The following is a 24,851-nucleotide window of genomic DNA, read 5'->3' on the forward strand; positions in this document are numbered from 1 at the left end:
TTGGGGAAATCTGTTATACAACTAATACAGTTACTCTTATTATCTGGTAGTTTAACTTAGGTCACTTTGTCATACCAAATAGTGAGACAAATAGCAAGAACTCAGAAATATTTAGCACAAATAACTTCTGTTACTTTCAAGTTATTTCTATGTTAAAGCATTTTAAAGAGCACCTTGCTGAGAATTCAAATCATTTTAATTTAAAGATGACTTATAAGTGACTGCATCTGCTTCATTTAAATTCACAAAAGTGATTGATCATTTGCACAAAATTCCAAACTACTACCTCTTCCTTAAAAGTGATATTCTAAGCTAATTAATTAATTTATTCAACATTTACTTAGCTAATATCTCTTATTTGCTAGGCACTGTACAAAGGAGCACCAGGCACATGACTTAATAAACCACATGAAGAAAGAGAAAAAAAGTATGTGAATGTGGATCACTAAGAAACATGTCGGGGAATGAAATTTTTTGCATATAGCAAATAATCCTTGAATGAGCAAAAGCTGATGGTTAAGTCCATAAAAGCTATGCCATAAACACTAATAGCCACTACAAAGAAAAACTGCGTTATTAAACCAAAAGCCAGTACAATACATTATTTATACCACTTTCCACTGTTATGTGAACTATAGAAAAATGCTTTCTGTGCAACAATTTTTCTGGATAACAACGCAATCATTCAACTTAAGGTGATAAGTTTTTGCTTTTGGCCAAAAGCCACTGTAAAATTTAAAAGAACAAACACAAATTCTAATGTTATTCTTCAAAATAAATTAAAATGATCACCAACAATGTTAGAAGACCATGGATATTGCGATATTGATCCCCAAACTTCTATATCTGTTTTTTTTCTAACCACTGTACCAGAATGCCCATTTCTCCACATCCTTGGCAACACTGCATATCAATTTTTGACATTTTTTCAATCTGATTAGAATTTGAGATTTGTTTTTAAATTACATTTCATTGATTAGTAGTGAGGCTGAGGATCTTGGCCATTTGAATTTCTTCTAAGATCTGCCTCTTTCTTTTTTTCATTATATTTCTATTGCATTGTTTTTTTCTTATTTATTTCTAAGAACTCTTTATATATGTAAATAGCAATCTTTTTATACATTGTATGTGTAGGAAATATTTTCTTCTTGTCTGTAACTTGTCATTTTAGTAGTTTCAATTTTTATATAATTTTATGTAAGAAAACCTATCAATCTCCTCTTTTATACAAAAATTTTAAAATGTTTTCTGTAGATCATCTTCAATGTAAATATGGGATGAAAACCAGGATTCAAAAGAGATCATTTCCAACTTTACCCATTTACATACCACAAATTTTCAGCGGTGCTTCCAATTCCAAAAGAATAGGCTGGCTGAGAAATATCTCCCGAGACTTGATACATAAGCCTCGAACTTCTGCCTCAGTCATCTGCACAATCTTTCCTGGACGACATCCTCGTACTGATAAACAATGAATAAAATGGTCAGTTTTCTAAAATTTATCCATAAAATAATAATCCTTAAAAAAGCATCATGCCCATATTTTGAAGATCAGAAAAGACACACAGGCAGCAAACTACCAGATACTCTGTTGTGTCCTACAGCTAACAGTAAGGTTCTTCTAAGCTCTTTGGCTTCTCTCTATCTCCACTGTTGCTGCTTCTTGATGATGCTCCTCAAGGCTGCTGCCACGGAAATGCAGTCCTCTTTTTTGCTCTCCAGTAGCCAACTGGAGGCCTTGCAGCCCAAGGGACTGAAAAGGTTTCGGGGACAGCAACTTTCAGTGTCTGGCCTACTCTCTCAGCAAAGTCTTGCATTTAGTAGAAGGCCAAAACAGCATCACTAAGAACCAGTGGCTATGAAGAAAGGGAGATTAAATAAAAAGTAGCCGTCAGTAGATGATTTAGCTTCACATATTTCCTTGGAATATTAGCAATCACCATCTCCATTTTCTGATCAAAACAAAACAAATTAAAAAAAGGTGCCAGATATTTATTAAATTTTAATGCATTATTATGTTCACAATAAGGCATTATATTAAAAACTCTAATAGCTTTTTAGATGAAGGAAAGCATTTTTCACATGAATGAGCAATAAAATCCATTAACTAATACAGTCCCCAGTAACTCCTGAGATGGAGTGGGGAGGAATGGTGCATGGTGAGTTCCTTATTTGCCCTACTGAATTGAACTTATAATCATTTCCTCTCAACATTACCTTCTCCTCTGGTTCTTTCTCTTTAATCATTAAATATACTGCTAACTCACATGTAATCTTAACCAACAAGGCATTTAAAAAGAGAAAACAGACTATATTTCTACATACCTCTATTACTCTCCATTTACAATTAAGTCCACACATTTCTTGCTAAAAATTGCTATGAATCCTTTGTCTTTGTCATGTCCAGAGGCTTAAAAAAAAAAGGCCCCCACATGCAAAAGCCAATCCATGTACTTATTCCATTAATAATAATAAATATAAGTAACAAAGAGACAGAGACAATGCTGAAACGTGTTTCAGTAAATATGACTGTTAATAAGACCATTCTTGAAATTCAAAACAATGATTAGCAGAACTGCTTTTATTATGGGAACTTGGGATAGCTTCTGCTCTCAAACATCAATCATCTACTTTCTGTGGATATTTGGATTTTTCTAAGACTGAAAAAGACATCTAACTTTGTACCTTCCATTAAATATCTAGAATACCAGTTTAGATGCAATGCTTTGCAACAGAACAATTCTTAATCTTGGCATTAAATTTTAAATGTGGGAAATGATGGTTACAAAATACATTTCTACCATCAGTGCATCAAATATCTATCTGTTTTAGTTTAGAGGAGGAAAAAGTCTTCTTCTTGAAGGATTCAAGACCTCTGGTTGCTTTCAGATGACAAATACACACCTAAAAGTAATTATTTAAAGATAATGAGCAATAGACAAGACAAACAAAATACTTTTTTGCTCTTATAAAAGCTACAATTTCTGCTGTGATTCTGTAGTAATAAAACACTTAAGTTATCAAAATTTAGCTATAACTTGATGGCAATCATTATTAAGTCAAGACTAGTGTGGGTCACTTTGATGTGTCAATTAAAGTGTCTAAATTACAGGGGTGAATATTGTATCTCATATTTATTTTATTTTCTCTGTAAATTGTGTGTCTACTTAATTTTGACCTCTCTGAGTAATTTAGGTTACACTAAGGTGCACTTTGACTAACATTTTTACAGAGCTAAAAACGCTTCAACTTATAAGCCATGCTAATCCACAGAAACTAAAAATCTACCAAAACTAAAACACACTACACAAAATATCTTATATTTCACTGATTCTAAGATGCATGTTTTTTCCCCAATTAACATCTCTGAAGTTAGGAGATATCTTGCAATCAATGATTTCTTACAATCGTAATGGGCACTAGCTTTTTTCACCCTTAGTGGCACATAAAATAATAGTGCATTTCAAAATCAATCACACATCTAAGAGTTGATGAAATGCAGTTAGAGAAGCTAGAGGTTCTTCCAAAGATTAAGCCTTTGACAAGTAACCAAATCTTAGGAACAAATGAGCCAAATGTTTGGGAGAATAGGGTAAATGGCTCAGGACAATCCCAGCTGTCTTTCAATTCAGAAGTCGTGCTCCCTTATCCACCAATATGTACTCCCAGATTTCTAAGAGCACTTCTAATTTCTCCGAGTTATCTGAAAAAAAGGAATAAATCAAGGTAACCTGTTACATAGGGGAATGAGATTACTATCACAATACCCATGAGGGATTCCAGAATTTGTGTATATGAGCCCAGACCCCAGTGTCTCATTGGATTATGAAGATACTATAAATCCGGCTAATTCATTAGATGCAAAGCAATTTCACATCAATCATCTCATGTAATTCTTTTGCTATCCCAGGAATTAGATAGGGAAGTTATTAACTACACCGTACAATAGAAAGAGATTAAATAACTTTACAAGACCAGAGAGCCCAGGTTTTAAAGACTAGAGAAAGTAAAAAATAGCAGAGAAGAATTTAGAACCAAGGTCTTCTAACTCAAAAGCTGATACTCTTTCTACTCCACTACATAAAATTTTTAGTCAAAAATTTCCCAGAAAAAAAATTTCTGCAGGTAGTAATTGCAAACCAGGTAAAAACCTCATTACAGCAAATATCCTACAATACTATTACTGTCTAGAAAAGATTTTGAGGTTATTACATACATAAAGTACACTAACATTACACGCATAATTCAATGAATTTTAACTAAGTATATACCTAAGTAACCACCACCCAGATCAAGATATAGAATACTTCTAGTAGCCCTGGCTCCCTTATGCCCTAACCATTCAATAATGCCCACATTACTATTCTTATTTCTTTCAGTGTAGATTAATCTGAGCTGTTTTTGAATTTAGATAAATAGAAATATACAGTATATACTCTTTTGCTCATTATTATATCTGTGAGAGCCATCCATGTTATTGTGTTTAGTAGCCATATGAAGTATTCTACTGTATGAACATACCACAATATACTTATGTACACTATTTGGGTCATTTCCAATTTGCAGCTATTATGAATGCTATGATTATTCATGTACATTTCTCTTGGGGGTGTGTGTGTGTGTGTGTATATATATGTATATATATAAAACACAGGAGTAAAATTGCTAGGTCACAGGGAATGCTTAGCTTTATTAAGAAGTAGATACTGCCGGTTTCCCAAAGTGGTTATACCAATTTATAATCCTAGCAACAATGTTGCTTTACATCTTTGCCAATACTGGATATTATTGGTCTTTTTAATTTTAGCCATTTTGTTGGGTGTATAACGGTATTCATTGAGATTTTAATGTGCGTTTCCCTGATAAGTAACGTTGTTGAGTATCTTTTCATATGCTTAATAGGCCATTTGGATATCCTTTTGTTAAGTTCATTTTATTATTTTTTTATTTTTTTGGTGAGGAAGATTAGCCCTGAGCTAACATCCATTGCCAATCCTCCTCTTTCTGCTGAGGAAGACTGGCCCTGGGTTAACATCCGCACCCATCTTCCTCTACTTTACACGTGGGACACCTGCCACAACATGGCTTGATAAGTGGTGCGTAGGTCCGCGCCTGGGATAAGAACCCGTGAACCCTGGGTCACTGAAGCGGAGTGGGCAAACAACCAGCAGGCCACTGGGCCGGCCCCTAGGCATTCCAATTTTGTTAAGATTGCCTTGGGTAATCTCAGTCCTTTTGCATTTCAAATATGTTTGTTTTAAAACTGGCTTGTGTATCTCCCCTCTTGTGGGAGTTTTAACTGGGAACAGAGAACAAATAGATAAGTCCAGGAAGAACTGGTATCTTCCAATCCATGAACATGACATCTCTCCTTTTATTTAGCTTGTCAATTGTTTCTCTCAGCAATGTTTTGTAGTTTCTAGTGTGGCAGTCTTGCAATGTTTCATTAAATTGATTTGGGGGGGAGGGCTGCTACTGTAAATGTGTTTCTCATTTCATTTTCCAACTATTTGATGTTAGTATACAGAAATATAACTGATTTTTGAAAACTGACTTTGCTTCCTATTCTAACAGTTTATAGATTCCTTTGGATTTTCTAAGTACACAATCATATCACCCGTGAAAAGACAGTTTTAATTCTTTTCCAATCTTTATATCTTTTATTTTTTGTCCTTATTGAGTTGCCTAGGACCTCCAGGACAATGTTGAACAGAAGTGGTGCTAATGATCTTCCTTGTCTTGCTCCTGAACTTGAAGGAAAAAGCATTCAATATTTACCATTAAGTATGATAGCTATCACTGTACATACTCACCTAGTTTGCTAAGAAATTTTATCATGAAGTGTGTTAAAACTGATCAAATACTATAGCTCATCTATTAAGATAACTATATGATTTCCCTCCCTTTATTTTGTTGATATGATTTATATTGATTGTTAAGCTAACCTTGGATTCCTAGAATAAACCGTACCAAATTATGACATTATCTTTCTTATATATTGCAGAATTCAACTTGCTAATATTATGCTCAGGGTTTTTGTGGTTATATTCATGAGAGATATTGACTAGTAATTTCCTTTTCTTGTTACTTGTCAGATTTTGGTACTAAGGTTGTGCTAGCTTCAAAAAACAAGTTGGGAAGTGTTATCTCTTTTTCTATTTTCTGTAAGAGATCGTATAAAATTGGTGTTAATTTCTTCTTTAAATGTTTAGGTCACCAGTGAAACCATCTAGGCCTGGAATTTTCTTTTTGAGAAGTATTACAAGTACAAATTTATTTTCTTCAACAGATATAAGACTATTCAGATTTTTTATTTCTTGTGTCAGTTTCGCCAAAATGAGTTTTTTATCTAAATTATCAAATTTATTAGCATTATCTTACTATCCTTAATATACATACTACTTTTCTCTAAATCATTTGAGAATAGATTGCATACAACATGCTCCTTCACTCCTTAATACATCAGTACATATTTCCTAAGAATATTTTCTTATATAGCACAGTACAAGTTGTCAGATTCAGGGAATTTAATATTGCTACAAATCTTAAACCTAAAGATTATTTTAATAACTGTTTCAATCATGTCCTTTACAGTATTTTCTTCCTCTCTAGTACAGAATTCAATCTAGGATTACATTATTGCATTTGTCTGTTCTATCTCTTTAGTCTCCTTTAACAGTGATGTCTCCTGTATCTTTCTTGCTATTGGCAATTTGTTTTCTATTTTTTACATTATCAGTCTTTCTACGGGTTTATCAATTTTATTAATCTTTTCAACGATTTCATTTAAAAAAAATCATACATCTACTTTTATTTGATTTCTGCTATTATCTTTCCTTCAACCTTTTTTGGTTGTAATTTGCTTATTCTTCTATTGTTTTTTTTTGTTTTTAAATATTTATTTATTTTCCCCCCAAAGCCCCAGTAGATAGTTGTATGTCATAGTTGCACAGCCTTCTAGTTGCCGTATGTGGGACGCGGCCTCAGCATGGCTGGAGAAGCGGTGTGTCGGTGCGCGCCGGGGATCTGAACCCGGGCCGCCAGCATCAGCGAGCACGCACTTAACCACTAAGCCACGGGGCCGGCCCCTCTTCTATTGTTTTGAAACAGAAGCTTAATGTTTAGCCTTTCTTTTTCCTAATATATACATTTAAAGCTGTATGTATCCCTCTAAGCATTGCTTTTAGCTGCACTTGCACAAGTTTTGACACATATTTCCATTATTATTCAGGTCAATATATATTACAATTTTAATTGCTCTCTCTTCTTTAGCCCATAAGCAAAAGTTTGTTGTTAGTGCCGTCGAGTCGATATTTTAAAAGAACATTGCTTAATTTCTAAATATTTGAGGACTTTCCAGTAATCTGCTATTGATTTCTAGATTATCATCACTGAAGTCAGAGAACATATCTGAGATGTCATTTCTTTCAAATTTACTGAGATTTGCTTTATGGTACAGCATATATTTTAGTAAACGTTTCATACGTATGTACAGTCATGTGCCACAGAAGGGCATTTTGGTCAACCACAGACTGCATATATGACAATGGTCCCATAAGATTAGCACCATATAGGCTAAGTGTGTAGTAGGCTGTACCATCTAGGTTTGTGTAAGTACACTCTATGATGTTCACACTACAAAATCGCCTAATGACACATTTCTCAGAATGTATCCCCATTAAGTGACATTATAACAGGATTGCAATAAAGCTAATCACACAATTGTTTTTGTTTCCAGTGCATATACAACTTATGTTTACACTGTAGTCTATTAAGTTTGTAATAGCATTATGTCTAAAAAAAATGTATACACCTTAACTTAAAAATACTTTATTGCTAAAAAACGCTAATCATCATCTGAGCCTTCAGCAAGTCATAATCTTTTTGCTGGTGAAGGGTCTTATAAAAAACACAATATCTAGGGGGGGCGGCCCGGTGGCACAAGCAGTTAAGTGCACACGCTCCGCTGGGGTGGCCCGGGGTTCGCCGGTTTGGATCCCGGGCGTGCACAGACGCACCACTCGGCAAGCCATGCTGTGGTGGCGTCCCGTATAAAGTAGAGGAAGATGGGCATGGATGTTAGCCCAGGGCCAGTCTTCCTCAGCAAAAAGAGGAGGATTGGCAGATGTTAGCTCAGGGCTGATCTTCCTCACACACACACACACACACAAAAAAAACACAATATCTGAAAAGTGCAATAAAATGAGGTATGCCTGTATTTGAAAATCATGTATATCCTGCAGTTGCTGGGGGAAGGTGTTCCGTGTGTGTCAATTAGGTCAAGCTGACTGTGTTGTTTAAATCTTCTAGATCCTTATTGATTTTTTCTTGTTTGTTCTATTAGTTACTGAGAAAGATGCATTAGTCTACTACAGTTATGGTTTTGTCATTTTAATCTTTTGGTTCTGTCATCTTTTCCTTTTTATGTTTCAGGCCTATATTATTAAATACCTAAAAAATTTGAGATTATTACATCTTCCTGTTGAATTTATCCTTTTAACATTATGCAATGTACTTCCTTACCTTGAGTGACACTTCTTGCCTTACAGTCTACCTTTCCGACATAAATAGATAGCCAATCCAGGTATCTTTTGGTTAATGTATGCATAATATATTTTTCCCATTCTTTTACTTACTCATCTGTGCCCTGAAATTCAAAATATGTCCCTTGTAAATAGTACACAGTTGGTCCTTCTAAGTTTTGTCTTGAGTGTTTGCTCCTTTTACATCTACTATAATTGCTAAGTTGAGTTCAAGTCTACCATCCTCTCATTTGTTTTGTCTCATCTGTTCTTTATTCCTTTATTTCCCTTTTCTTGCATTTCTTTGGCATAATCAATTATCTTTTAATATTCCATTTTCTCCTCCACTAGCTTTTTAAAAAAAGTTATATATTCTTTTCCTTTTGGTGGTTACTCTAGCGATAATAAATGGACTTTTGACTGATTTACCACTCTCCAGCCTTTTACTCTACAGCTGTCACATATTGCTTCCACATATTTTAACCCCCACAAGCTATAATTATTATTTTAAACAGTATTACTGTATATTTACACATATTTATCCTTATTGTTGTTCTTCACTTGTTTCTGCAGTTCTGTGCCTTTATCTGGGATCGTTTTCTTTCAACATGAACTTCCTCTAGTATTTTCTAGTGCCAGTCTATTATCAATAAATTTGCTCAGCTTTAGTCTGTATTTTGGCTTCACTTTTGAAGGATACACTCACTGGATTTAGAATTCTACGTTAGCACTCTTTTTCTTTCAGCACTTTCAGAGGTGATTCTATTGATTTCTGGCTTCTTAGTTTCAGGTGATATATCAACTATCACTCTTACTGTTCTGAAGGTAATGACTTCTTTCCTCTGGCAGCTTTTAGGATTTTCTTTTTCTTTGATTTTTTTGGCAGTTTAGTCTATGATGGGTCTCAATATGGTTTTATTTGTATTTTTCCTGCTTGGAATTCACAGAGCTTCTTTAATCCGTGTTTTGGTATCTTTCTCAGTTTTGGAAAATTCTTGGTCAGTATTTCTTCTATTCCACATCTCCTCTCCTTCCAGGACTCCCATTATACATGTTAAACCTTTCCACTGTCTCTCACACTTTCTTTGCATATTTCTCCTCCATTTGTTCTCTCTCAGCACTGCATAATTTCTATTCAACTTCTTTTTTCTAGTTTACTATTCCTCTATTCTGCTGTTTCTAATTTGCTAGTAAACCCAACTACCAAATTCTCAATTTTAGTTAATGTATTTTCTTAGTTGTAAAGTTTCCAGGTCTCTGATAAAATTTCCCACCTTTTCCTCTTTATCTTGAGTATATTAAAATCAGTTATTTTAAAGTCTCTATGTGATAACTCTAATATATGAATTATCTGTCGATTTGTTCCTTTTATCTCCTCTTGATTTTTGGTCAATTAATGTCCTATAGTATTTTCCTGAACGATTTATTTGATTATGGATGAAAAACTATAGAAGTTCTAGGTGACACTTTCCTCCACAGAGGGTCGTTTCCTTACAGCAGCAAAGAGAGTACCAAATGACTCACCCACATTTTCTTAAGGGCTGGTCTATTTCAGTTTTGCCCTCAATCTTAGGGAGTGGCCACGAAGGGGTCTCAATGGAAAACGTGGCAGAGTTTGAACTTCAACTTTTGCCTCTTTGGCACTAGGGGGATGTTGGAATCTCTGCCCTGATCTTTAGCTTCCCAGCTACTGTTTTTGTCTGGGTTTCTTAGAATCATCTCTTGCACATGTGTACCTTAGAAGTCAGTCAACTTCTTTCTTCTCAAGTCCCCCCAGACTTTAGGGGGTTCTGACTGCAGATTCTGAGTCAGAGTCTATGTATTTCTCTCCTCTTTGGGACTTAAATTTCAACTGCTTTAGTGGCCCCAGACCTCTCCTCTTTAGTCCAGTAAGACTGCCACTTTTTGTTTGGGCTCTGTTCCCGTTTCCAGTAAAAAAGCCAGACTGAGTGGTGAGCTCACTGGTGCTTCCCTTCTCTCAAAGACCAAAACCCTCAAAAATTTCCTGTGTTGGTTGTTCTTCAACAATGGAATGGCTGCTCAAGTAAAAACAGAGAGGCACACAAAATACGATTATTGGGTACATATCAGAAATTCAGATGATTACATAAAGAATTTTGAGGAACACCTTGGAAGGACTAGACAATATGGGCCCTAACCCGTATTTTACCTGACTGAATCAGTCACACAACTTTGGTGGGAGCACCAAGGTCTCCTGACTCCTGATAAGGTAATCGTTCTGCACAACCATGTTTATATCAGAAAAGGTGGAAAACACTAAGGCCTGAGGGTCAAGTTTGGCCCATTGTCTGTTGTTATGTGACTTGTTAAGAGTAATTTTTACGTTTTTTTAAATAGTTGGGGGGAAAAAAGAACAATACTTTGTGACACACAAAAATTATATGAAATTCAAATTTCAGCGTCCATAAGTTTTACTAGAATACAATCACTCTTTGTGTATTACCTAGGGGCGCTTTCACAATACAATGGCAGAGTTGCGTAGTTACTTCACACTGCTTCTCAGGGTACTACAAATTACACAAATGCAGTTATAACTCAACAGTGTCTTGAGTGTCATGCTTACTGCTGTACTGCAATATTTTATTTTACTTTTATTATCCGTGCACACTCATCATGTCAAAGCAAGAAAAGTGGAATGTCATGCTTCTAAGGCACAGTGGAGTGTGGATTATTTTGTTATTGAATTACATGGCTAGGCAATGTATTTATGACATTCGAGCTATGCTAAAAGAATACAAAATATGTTCATATTACCAGACTAGGCACTCATCAAAACATTCCCAATTCACAGGACACTGACAGTCAGAAAAACTTAAAAATTTTAAGTGAAATCTCATCACAGCAGAATTTCTTCACAAAAATTAAAATGAGGCTACAACCAAAATAAGTTTTCAACTGGTTCATGTGTTAGCAAGTGAGGAAAGCCATTCACTAATGATGAGTTAATTAAATCATGTTTGACTGGAAAAGCCAAAGAAATATGTCCTGAGACAATAAACTTGTTTAAGACTAATAGCCTTTCTGTAAAACAGTTCTTGCAAGGTGAGGACATTGGGAGCAACATCAATAATCAGTTAAAAACCAAAACAAATGACTTTGGGTGGTTTTCCTTGGCTCTTGAGTTCACAGATATTACCAATACTTAGTTGTTGCTTATTTAAGGAGCCAATACTGAATTTGAAGTGACTGAAGAGTTAGTCTCTATGAATAGTCTGTGTGGAATAAATACAGGCAAGAATATTCTTGAAGAAACTGAGGGAAAAAAAAACTGATGGTAGTAAAAATATGCATGGAGCAGAAAAAGACTTAGCTGGACAATTTTACAAAGATTGTGAAAACAAAGGTGTTTCAAGTCTGTGGTGCAATTACTCAGTGGAAAAATATTTTAATCTATCATGTATTATTGAACCAGTGGTATCAATGATGATACCTCATGCATACCTTCAATAGCTCTCATGAACTTAACCACTGTCAGTTCTATGAATATTTGTCAGAAATAAAAGCTGAATATCTTGACTTGTCTTATCACACAGCAGTTTGATGGCTTAGTAGTGATAAAGTTTTATTGTGATTTTTTTTGACCTCAGGGTCAATACAGAAATTTTTTATGAAGGAGAAGAATCAGCTTCAATCACTATTATCAAACACTGAGTAGTTTTATAAACCAGATTTTGCTGCAAACCTGATAATGTTAATGACAGCAACTTTCCAGTGCTGTCAAAAGCTAAAACAAGTGAGATCTTCATTCTCTCACAGATTTGCATCAGGTATATCTTCTAAAATCAAACCACAGTTCCAACAGCATTCTTTAGATCGCAATGCTAATGCAAAATACATCAAAATCCATTTAATTGCGCAGTTGAGGAGCTTCCACCTAACCCTCTACTGGAATTGATTAATCCACAATGTAATGACATGTTAAAAGGCAAATGTCAAGAGGTGACTTAGAGAATTCCATAAATGCCTTCCAGGTGATGACTAAAATCACTTAACAAAAATCATATGCTTGTGGATTGATATCAGTATTTGGCAGTACTCATCTGTGTTAAAAGACATCCTCCAAGACGAAATCCACAAAATCTCATTACGGATCAGCATTAACAGAAGAACACTTGCAACTGATGTTGATAATATAGAACATTAACTTTGAACCTCAATTAAGCAAAATGTTACCTTCTCCCAAAAGAATTCCCCTCTTCTCATGATTACAAAAAACTGTACTCAATCATTAATAGTTCAAATTTCATATTCATGTAAAAATTTTTTCAATGCAGGTTTGTCTTTTAAATAACAAATCGTGTGTGATATATATCTGTACGTGTGTTGTTCTGTATACTAAATTTTATCTTCCAAGAACCATCTATTTCCTCCAAAAGTTCTTACTATTAACTGCCTTCCCTACAACAGAAACAATGCCAAGAAAAAAGAACTGATTCCACTATCACACCTGCCCCATGAAATGTTAGTAATCTTCATTAACCTTTAATATTTTAATTCCCACTTATTCTAGCCTACACCACCAAAAAGATTCACTCAAGATTACATACTAATCAATAGCAGAGCTAACTTAAATCCAGATTTCCTAATTTTTTTCTGCATGATGAAATGGCAATTTCTCCATATTTAGCAGATAAGTCTACCTTTAAGCCACAAAAAAAGGAAAAACAGTAAAATTTTTACAATTGGCTAAAATGTGGAATTTGGTTTTAAGTGAAAGAATTAGGCAGCTGCCATAATTTCAATTTATCTTAAGTTTGCCTGACAGGAATCATTAATGTGCTTTCAGAGCCTACAGATGGCCTTCAGGAGCTCTGTATAATTAATAACCCAAACTGTCTGTAATATTATGTATATGAACATATATATATATTTTTCTGAGAAGGCCCATGGCTTTCATGAATTCCCAAAGGGGTCTGTGAATCATTATAAGTTAAAAGAATCATTCCAGGTACACTGGTAAATAAATAATGAGAAAAGAGTAAAGAAAAATAACAGATATAGGTGAGGGACAAACATTTCAGGAGTAGAGGAAAGAGTGCCCTAGCCCGACAGTTCTCCAAGTGTGACTCCCCTTTTCACTGCCTGCATCGACACCTGCAGGGTGCAAAAGCAATGGTGGGTGAAACTGCCGGCATCTTAGCACAAACCAAGTCAGTGGTGCCAAACTGCACTGGTAATCACGGGTGTTGTTCACTGCCATGCACTTACAGTGCAACACAAAAAAGTCCAGTTGCACTTAAGAATGCCCTTGATGAAGCAGTAAATATGATCAATTTTATTAAAATGCCACCATTGAGTATACACCTTTTTAATAATCTGTATGATGAAATGGAAAGTATCCATAAAGCATTTCTGCTGCACACCAAAGCACAACGGTTGTCTTCAAGAAAAGCACTCATGTGCTTGTTTTAGTTCCAGGCTGATCTAGCCACTTTTTTTCATGAACATCTTTTTTACTGGAAAACACAACTGACAAACTATGGTTATTCACATTTAGATATTTAACAGATACTCTTGAAAATGAACAAACTGAGCCTGTCATTTCAGGGAAAACAACTGACACTATTTGTGGCTAATGATAAAATTCAAGCTTTGAAGTGAAAATTAAAATTTTGGAAACCTTGTATCCAACACCATGAATCTGACAGCTTCTTCCTACTTAAGGACGCTTCTATTATTTTGTTGTAATATTAACAAATGTGACTTTTTTCGATATTGTATAAGATGTGTCAACATTTGAATATCTGCATAACTCAGCTTAACCAGTATTTTCCAAATGACCAATGCATAGTACAAAGTCATGTGTAAGATCCATTTACAGTACAAGATAGATCAATGGATTTTAATGTAAGGGAACAAAAAATTCATTGATATTTCAGATTTCACATTACAACTAACCTTAAAGAAATTACTACTTCTCAATTTTTGGTATGATGTTAAAGAATATCCACAATTACCTAAAAAGGCTATCCTTTTTCAATTATGTATCTGTATGAGTATAAATTTTCTTCATACACTTCAACCAAAATAATGTTTCAAAACAGATCAAAGCAAAGCCGATATGAGAATTCAGCTGTTTTCTATAAAACCAGACATTACAGATATTTGCTTATCACTAACTTCTTTTGTTTTAGAAAACAAACATTATTTATGCTAAAATGTAATGGGTTATTATTATTTTAAATGAATCAGATAGATATTTTTTAATTGTTTTAATTTCTAATACAGCACTGCTAAATAACTCATAAATAAACGCTCTTGTCCTCAATTCTTTTTATGAGTATAAAGTGGTCTCAAGACTTGAAAAGTTTGAGATCCATTGCTCTAGTCCCTACGCAAAAGAAAGCACACAACAAATCTCCTTAAATCACCTTTCACCATTTTATTCTGCCTAGAAATATCTCTCCCTCCCAGCACCAACACTGGTATAAACCAGATTATAAACTCTGGATAATGGGAATAGGAAGGAATGTTATACATACATATATATGAGAAGAGTGGCTGTATGCAATAAACACAATGTGGAGGACACAATAGCTGTTAGATCCTCACATTTTTTGAGAACAGCCTTCTCAAAAATTACTATGGGGAGGGTCCATGGCTCATCAGCACAGGAAGCCCTCTATTACCTATTTCTCAACTCAGGTTTATACGAAACAATAATAAGAGCTAACACTTTCTGAGCTTTTATCATCTGCCAAGAATTGTTTGAAGTGTTTAATTTGTTTAATCTTTACAGATACATTATGAAGTAGGTACTATCATCCCCAATATGCAGAAGAAACTGAGGCAAAACTGGAATTAAAATACATGCAGAACTTGTACCCTTAACCAGTATAAACATGGCCTCCCACTATATCAATACTTACTGACATATCTTGAGTAAACAGTTGAGTAAACATCTGATTATCATTCAGGATTCACATAACTATTGCAGTTAAGGTCTGATGTTCATAAAATATATTCCTTTCTGTCATCATGTAATTTAGATGTTGCTCTCACTTTCACTCAGAATTCTCTCACTACGTTGGCTCAATTATTTGATAAATACTCAAATAACGCAGACAAAACTTACAAGTACCTAAGAAGTTTCCTTCTCAATTTACTACTTAAAACAAAAAGCCATAGTAACTGCTTAAATATAACATTAGAGAAAGCTATATAACAGATATCCTTAAACTTCTTTTATCAAGAAAAGCAACTTTTTTTTTTTTTTTGGCTGAGAAAGATTCGCCTTGAGCTAACATCTGTTGCCAATCTTCCTCTATTTCATATGAAGGTCGCTGCCACAGCATGGCCGCTGTCAAACGGCACAGGTCCATGCCCAGGAACCAAACTCAGACCACTGAAGTGGAGCGCCTAACTTAACGACTAGGCCACGGGGCTGGCCCCAAGAAAAGTAACTTTTGATTTCTCTAAATCTTGAAAATAGGAGGTAGGATTAGGGGAAAAGTTAAAATGGAGTCAGACAAGTCTCAAAGCAAGAAAATGTTTTAGTCAACCTGTAAGTGACTAGATGGGAACTTAGGGATATTCTGATCAACATTCTGAAGATAGAATTCCTTTATGGTGAAATAAACTGTGTCAACACCTCCAAATCACACAGTGTTAGCACATATCAAGATCCAAAGGCAATGCTCCCACTAGATTACAAACATAATGTAAACGCGCCTTCTTTTCCTTGCACAGATGCAGGTAAATTTGGGAACGGAGGGCTCTGCGGCCAGTGATTTTTCAGGAAGGTTATGTATACCCTCATGAATCACTCTGCTACACATGTGACCAGTGCAAAAGGACAACTGTCACTGTCCTTGTACTACTTTTCTACTAACAAGTACCCACCTAGATGACTGAATTCCTCCATCAAACTAGGAAAAGACTGGCTACTGGTTATTTATACTTATTTAACTTCAGAATGAGTTTCTGCATTTTTAGTCATCTACTTCTAATTGTGGAATGAAGACTTATTTCCATTAAAGCATTTTAATTTTATCTAACAGACGGAAAGTCTCTGTTGTATGGTGTACTTCAGAGAATGAGACATAAAAAAATTACATTTCACTTACTAATAACCAAGACCTCAAAGGTAATCCAATTCAATCTTGGGGGAAGGTGGAGGGTGTACAAGAAGGAGGAGTTGTGACCTTGATCTCTTTCTCCTTCCAATCTTCACTGATCTTCTATTTTTACAGGAATAAGCCTTGAAATGGCTATTTACAGCTTCTAAAGGAGCAGTGATCCCTGCCTGAGGTATAACTTTGTATCCACTCAAAATTAAACCCTAGATGATACACTTGGGAATCCCTATCCTCTACCACCACACCACTGCTAAACCTACTGATATTTACAAACCATTTCTTCTTGCATCCCTATATTCCAAGACTTCCAGGATAATGTTTGTTTCAGAAACACTTAATGAAATTTTAGTTATTATTTCTAAACATCTTGACATTCTTATATACCTACATTATTTTATCCCTGTTAGAGTTGTTCGAGAATGCATGCCACTGGAACGGACACTCTGTTAAACAATAAGTGTTGAGAATAAGATATGAGAGGAAAAAACCCTACTGGATACAATTACTATCTTCCTCACTAATCCTAAATCTTAATATAATCCTGTCTCTAGACTCAAATGTAAATAGATTTCTAAATCCCAATGAATCCGAATCTTGGATTTAGACGTTTACCAGAAAAACTCCAGCTTTGCATTCAAATAACAAAATAAAAACACTTACGGAGTACTACTTCAAACTGTCAAAATTACTCTCAACTAATGGAACTAATTAATGAGAAAACAAACTTCATCTCCAAATCAATCAAAAAATGTAGCACCTTTAAGCCTCCTCTAGATTCTCATCCAAGAAGCAGCAAGAGAAGAGAGAAAGTATGCCTCAGATGATCTCCCCTGCTCCCCAACCGGCTCTTTTCTAACAGACTTCGCCTTGGATCTATGTGGAAGTTGAGGTTGCCAGGAGCAACTAGCACTTCCTTCAAACTGTCTAACCTTTAGACTGCTGGGTCGTAATTAAACAATTTAATCAGAAAAGAGGCTTTAAACAGCCTGGCAATTCCTCAAAAGGTTAAACAGAGAGTTACCATATGACCCAGCAATTCCACTCCTAGCTGTACACCCAAGGGAAGTGAAAACATATGACCACACAAAAACTTGAACATGAATGTTTACAGTAGTATTATTCACAATAACCAAAAAGGGGAAACAACTCAAATGCCCATCAAGTGATGAATGGATAAATAAAATGTGGTAGACTCATGCAATGAAATATTATTCAGCCATAAGTGAATGAAATACTGACACATGTTATAACATGGATGAACTTTAAAAACATTAAAAGAAGCCAATTACAAGAGACCATATATTGTATGATTTCACTTACCTTAAATGCCCAGAATAGGCAAAATCCAGAGACAGAAAGTGGATTAGTGGTTGCCTAGTGCTGGGGGGAGAGGTGAAGGGAAAAAGAGAGTGTCAGCTAATGGGAACAGGGCTGTGTCTGAGGGTGATGATGAGAAAAGTTCCAAAGCTGATTGTGGTGATGACTATACAACTCTGTGAATATACTAAAAACCACTGAATTATACACTTCAAATAGGTGAACTGTATATATGAGCATTATGTCTCAATAAAACCGTTACTTAAAAAGGGGAAGGGGCTTTAATGTGGTTCCATTAATCTATTTCGTTTTTCAAATCCATTTCTTTTTTTAAACTTCAAAAGGACACGTAAGAGGAAAATTTCCTATTTGCTTAGTCTGTCAGCCCAAATAATTTTAAGAGTACATGATCCACCAGAAAGGAAAGGGAGATACACACTAAATGATCACAGCAGTTCCACAAATTCAGACATGTGACAGGTTGAGATTAAGTGACAAATGGACTGAAAAACAAAACAAGAACACATACATCCCAAGATTTTCACAAAGCTATCAGTGGGCCAAAAATATAAACACGATCATATACTGCCACAGAAGTTTAAATAGTGCTAATACTCCACAATTCATATCATAATATTCAAGCTTAGCTTTGTAGCAAAGTAAATAAATAAAAACTTTTGGAGCTCGTGGTCTAGTGGTTAGGTTCAGCATGCTCCACTATGCTCCACTACAGCGGCCTGGGTTCATGGGTTTGGATCCGGGCATGGACCTACACCACTTGCCAGCCATGCTGTGGCGGTTACCCACACACAAAATAGAGGAAGACTGGCATAGATGTTAGCTCAGGGAAAATACTCCTCCGCAAAAAAACCACATAACTTTTCTATCATAAAGCAAATAGCTTTTAAAGTATTTCTGAAAACATTTCAATGACAAGGAAAAATGGTCATGATGCAATACTTGAAAAATTAACTCATAAAGCTATATAAACAATATTCTAATGATGTAAAGTATGTGAACAAAAATATATAAAAATTTCAATGAGAGTTATCTTTGGATTGTGGAATTATGGGAGGACTTGGGGTTTTATTTCTTGTATACTTCTCTGTTTCACAAGTTTTCCACAATAAGACTGATTTTATTATCAGAAAAAGCAAAACCCAGACACACACAGTTTTACACATATCTCTGATATATATAATCAAATATATGATATATATAATACGCAGATGTTAATTATCATCAACTGGTACAGCTCAGTTTTTGAACACTTGGATCAAGTCTGTGGTGGGAAGAGAAATCAGCACTATCTTAACCAACAGGAAGCAATTTTCCACACTAGCCTCTTCCCAAACACATTAGATTCTACTTATCCCATTCCACCTCCTCCAAAATAAACTTAACATTTATAGTTGGAATAAAGTTCCCCAGGTGATTCTGATATACTCCCACTGCCATCTTAACTCTTTCTGGAACTACTGAGATCAAAGTAAAAAGCTTTACTGGATTTTCCAGGACACTCATAGGAACTAGCTTTAATTTAAACAATTAGTCGAGAGCACTATGATAAGCCACAAGAATGGGGTAGCAGGGTCACTACAGAGGATAGAGTGGCAGACATCCTTGGCTTTTAGTTCTAAGTAAAACATAACCAAAGAAAATATACTAGAGGAATATGCACTACCCAAACAATAAATTAGGATATTGTTTTGCATTAAAAGTAACAAAATTTTAAAAATGTTCTAAAGGCATTTTGAAAATATTACACCAATGATACGCCCACCTAAAAAGAAAAACACAAAGCAACTCATAAAATGTAGTTACTAAAAGTGTTATAGCTGATTGGCAATTTGATATAAGAAAAAAGAATCAAGAATATGCTGTGGAACTACAATCAACATTTTAAAATGAGATCAAGTCCTGCTGATTTTTTCCCCCTAATGGAGAGAAATTCTGGCCAAATTTTAAGTTGTATGTTCCTTTAATACTACAAAAAAAAAAAAAAATTAACTGTAGCTATTCTGCTAGGCAGCTTTACAAAATGCCACCACTTGAATTTGAGTTAAATTTAATTAGCATGTAACATCACTGAAAAATCAAGGCAGACAAAAAAATTTTTATTTGAAGACTAAAAATACTTATTAGAAAATCAAAGTCTGTTTTGGAATGGGTCTAAATTTTGAAGGGGGGAAGGAGAGGAGCCTGGAGAATTTAAGAACCCCAGAGAGGCACTGTCAAACTAAATATACTTCCTGGGATTAAGAAGCAACTAATGAAATTCTTTACTGATGGGAGTGTGTTGAACACATAAACAGAGAGGAGGCTAGGAAAGCCTGAAAATCACTTGTTTAGACTGGGAGCTCCTTGAGTAAAGAGATTGTGTCTTATCTTTGGATTCCTGGTGATTGGCACAAAGCAGGTCAGTAAATGCTTGGTAATTAAAAGGGGAAAATGTCTGGACTAGAATTCTCACCAAAAGAAGGAAAAAAGATTGTCCAAAACCAAACGTTCAATTTGAGTTCACAAAAAGAAATGGAATCACTCACTCAGCCTATTTTTCCTACCATATCTTTTTTCCAATAACCTTGAACAATCCACTAGTGAAGCTTCTGACATATCTATAATCACAAAAAAAAACGTTTAGGGGCCAGCCCAGTGGTGCAAGTGGTTAAGTGCTCTAGCTCTGCTTCCGCAGCCCCAGGGTTCGAGGGTTCGGATCCGGGGCGCGCATGGATGCACTGCTTGTCAGGCCATGCTGTGGCGGAGCCGCAGATAACGTAGAGGAAGATGGGCACGGATGTTAGCCCAGGACCAATCTTCCTCAGCAAAAAAGAGGAGGATCAGCATCGGATGTTAGCTCAGGGCTGATCTCCCTCACAAAGGGGAAAAAAAAACAAGTACGTTTGACTTAAAAAGTTCCAGATCAACCATTTCGAAGTACATAAATCTACCATTTTATTCCTATGAAGTATATAAATATGTAAGTATATGGAAAATAAAAGTGAAGAAGTTGATATAAAAACATTAAATTTTTAAAATATTTAAATTTACAAGCCAATTTTAAAATGTATAAAAATGGTGATGGGCCTAAACTTCCCCAAGAGTTAACAAGACATTAAAGTTCTTAAATAGCTATATTTTCCTCTTTCAACAAGGCACAATTACAAAATACAATTTTTGTCAAAGCAAATGTCTCACAGACCCAGCAAGATGTGCACATCTGTTAAAGTCCACAAAGTCTTAAGTAGTGAACACTGACTGCAGGCACCAGGGGGCCTCCCAGGAATAACTTGATAGTAAAGGAAAAGGTAAATAAGACTTCCTGATGAAACTTTGCTTCTCATTCAGTCTTAGACTGCTGGAAGGCTTTCACATCTGGAGCAAATAAACTGTAGTTTGTTACACAATGGGTACATACAGAACCGATGAGATATCGACATACTGGTTGAAAAAAGAAACTAGCGCCCTCCCCCCACTCCCAATCATACAATCTTCTTTGATGCTTTTCCAAATGTAACTACAGACTGCTTCACTGTAGTAAACAATTACCTTCAGGTAATCTGAAAGGAAGTAATAACAGTTACTGCATATGCAATCCTCCGCTGGTTTCTGACAGGATTCTAAATGTAAAGGCTTAATTTCTTTTCTACACACTCACAAAGCAATTAGTGATGACGCAAATTTTAGGGTACGGGGATTCACTGGCAGAAGACCGCGATTAACTTTGAATAATATCCTGGCCTCTCCGAGATCTCTTCGCTTTCCCTCAATCCCCTACCCCAACATAAAACTGTTCAACAAAAACAGAAGGGCCTGTAAACTTCAAAAGCTGCGAAGACTTGTAAATACCTTTTAAACACGAGAATCTTTACAACAGATCTTTTCTAAGTTCGTGCAGAAATTAAATCCTGCTGAAACCTGTTCAATTCTCAAGCCGGAAAGCCAATCCCTTCAGCAAACGTGTCTACATATTTCACAGTTCTTGCGTGCATCTTCAGCTCAACGACTTTTGTTTTACTATTTTTTTAAGCTAAACAACAAATGGGAGGTACTCAACTCCCGCTAATGTTATCCTCTCCTTAAATAGAGTTCGTCCTATAGCATCATGTGAAAACGTAGAACACTAGATCAAGCAATCGTCTCAAGCAGGTTTTTATAAAATTCACTCCCGGAACAAGAATCCAAGACAGCCAAGGGCAATGCACAAAGACAACAGAGAGAAATACACGTTCCACGCACACACAACGCACAGGAGCACGCATCCCGGCGCCCTCCTCGGGAAGAGGCTCCGAGCACCCCCCGGCTGGCGCGCCGCCGGGCCGGTCGCCGAAGGTCCGCGGGGGCACTGCCCGCCCGGCCACCTGCAGGGACAGCCCCTCTCGCCCTGCCTCCCCCCGACCGCGTTCCCAGAGGCCGCTCCCCCGACCAGCCGGCCTCTTCGCCCCCTCCTCGGAGGCCGCCTCGGGGCGGGAAAGGGGGTCCCCTCGGACGTCGGCGGCGGAGCGGGAACGAGGACCGAGGCAGGCGGCCCCCCTGCGGCCGGCCGGGCCCCGCACTCACCCTCCAGCAATCGGGTGATGAGACTGTCCACGTTCAGCTCCCCATCCGCCATCTTGTCGGCACCAGACGCTCCTTCCCGGCAGCGGGAACAAGGGCTTCTCGGCGGCGGAGGCTGCGGCGATGGCTCGGCGTTCCCTCACCTACAAGTCACGCGTCGTTTCGACCCCGGCTCCAACTCCCCCTTTGCCCCGGGCCCTCCCCCCACCCCCTCCCCACCAAGTAGTGAGCGCGCGCACACTCGGAGGCACACTCGAGAAATAAATAAATAAACAAGCGGAGCCCCCACGAACCGGGCCGCGTCAGACCCAGCCGCCACCTCCTCCTCCTCGGCACCGCCCAACTCCGCAAAGCTCACCAGCGCCGCCGACGGCCCCACCCGCAGGGCCACTCACTCCACACCGCCCTTCCCCGCCACCGCGCCACGCAGCCCTCCGCGCAGGCGCACGGCGAACTCCTTCACGGCCCTCACCCCCCCCCCCCCGCACGCCCCGGCTTTCGCGCAACCGCACTGGACTCGGTTCGCCCGCCACCGCCCCCTTTGCGCAGGTGCGTCGCCCTCTCTCGCCCCTTTCACTGCGCCGACTCGCCGCGGCGCGCAGGCGCCCAAGAGGCTCCCCGGGTTTGCTGCGCCGAGGAAGTTCCCATTACGCAGAGCGCGCTTAGGTTGTGCTGCTCTTCCGGCTTCCCAGCTGCCCCTTTTGGGGCGCTGTGCAGACGTAGTTGTTGTGCGTTTCCCGCCTCGCTTTACTTTTCTTGGCTTTATTCCCTGGTTTTGCAAGCAATTCCTCCTGTTTCCGTTAAACGGGAAACGCGGACTGTGTTACTCATGTTTGAAACCCGGGTTTGCGCGTTTGAAAAACAAGAAGGGGTTCCTTTGCTGGAAACATCTGACGTTGCAAATAAGGGGTTTTATACCCTACCGTTCCACAAGGCTAGTTGTCCAAGTGTCCTTGGATGAAATAAGTTCGAAAAACAAGAAGGGGTTCCTTTGCTGGAAACATCTGACGTTGCAAATAAGGGGTTTTATACCCTACCGTTCCACAAGGCTAGTTGTCCAAGTGTCCTTGGATGAAATAAGTTCAAGTGGGCCCTGGAAGGGTTAGCAATAGTAATATTTTACGGGGATACCACTCTCTGCCTTCTGTTTAGCGCTTTCGTATATATCTTACTGATGTCATCGGGTATTCAGGTACCTTCGGGCTGGCATCGTTACGTCTCCGTCTACTCAAAGAACATTTATTTATACTCTGCTTTATTTCAGAAGAAGGAGTTTAAGGTAGTTTACGTAAATAAATGCAGTAGGATAAATTAAAAATAAGTACAGAGAAAAATAGGACAAAAGAAAACAGCGTGGGAAAGGTAAGATAAAACCAGCAGTTTTGTATGTAAAATGCATCGTTTGCTAGGCATAGGCCACAAATATGATTCTAAGCGTTCTAGCAATCAAGGAAAAGATGGGTTGCAAGTGGGGTAGGTGTTCTGGCTGAGCTGGAACTGGGACGTGAAGACATCAGATTGTGGAGTTAGATGCCACTTTCCCAAGGCTCTTCCATGAGCCTCTTAAAGAGCAACATAATGCTTGGGAACACTTAAATAGGTGTCTGCTTATCCTTCAATTTTCATGGGGCCCATGAATCCCATGAAAAAGAACTTTGAACCCTGTCCACAATTAAGGTTCGAATATATGCAGATATATTTAATGGACAAGGGACACCCAAAGGAAACTGGACTGCGCAAAGAAAATGAGCATCTGAGAGAAAATCACCACGAATGGGGCAGAGAGAGGCCAGACTCAGCAAGTTCTGGGAGTCAGCATAGATTGGAGAGTGGTTCTGAGTACTGCCTGCGGATGTCCCCTTCTCCACCCCCCACCAGGTTTTCTGGTGCCTTGGAATCCTGGGAAAGAAACGGCTGTTATAAAAATGAAAGAGCTATATCACTAGGGGCCCAACCAACTTTTCTGTGGGAATCCCCCTCCAAAATTATATAAGAATTCAGATTCAAAATTCTTCAGATTTTGAAGTTTAAGAGGTGCATGTACTCTATATTACTTAACACTCCAGCAGCTTCTGGGGCAGCTCACTATAGTCTGAAACGTTAATTTTTTTAAAGAAATCATGAATATTCACATCATGTAAGATAAATAAAGACTACATTGTGCCTCATATCAGTTTAGGTCAAATTTGCCATTAAAGTAGCCTTTTTTTTCAGAATAAAATGTGTTGATTGAAGGAAATTTGGAAAACAAAGAAAAAAATATAAAAATCACCTGTAATTTCAGCAGCCATAGATAACCACTTTCCTGTCTTATTTCTGGGGGAAAAAAAAATATATATATATATATGTATATCCA

At 37.3% G+C, this 24,851-nt stretch overlaps 1 protein-coding gene across 2 annotated transcripts in view; it reads right to left on the reverse strand.

The window, feature by feature from the left end:
• The window catches only part of PPP1CB (protein phosphatase 1 catalytic subunit beta), a 40,185-nt gene extending 17,228 nt beyond the window's left edge, over positions 1-22,957 (reverse strand). For both annotated transcript variants that reach the window (XM_004418188.3, XM_087436971.1), the window contains exons 1-3: positions 22,854-22,957; positions 22,499-22,638; positions 1,330-1,461 (exon numbers count right to left, since the gene is read on the reverse strand). In XM_004418188.3, coding sequence (XP_004418245.1) covers positions 1,330-1,461; positions 22,499-22,550 — 184 coding nt within the window. In that variant the 5' untranslated portion in view covers positions 22,551-22,638; positions 22,854-22,957. The remainder of the gene's footprint in view (positions 1-1,329; positions 1,462-22,498; positions 22,639-22,853) is intronic.
• Between the last annotated feature and the right edge of the window lie 1,894 nt (positions 22,958-24,851).

Source organism: Ceratotherium simum, chromosome 11 (genome assembly GCF_057802395.1).
Source record: "Ceratotherium simum simum isolate JZ-2026a chromosome 11, ASM5780239v1, whole genome shotgun sequence".
Lineage (NCBI taxonomy): Eukaryota > Metazoa > Chordata > Mammalia > Perissodactyla > Rhinocerotidae > Ceratotherium > Ceratotherium simum.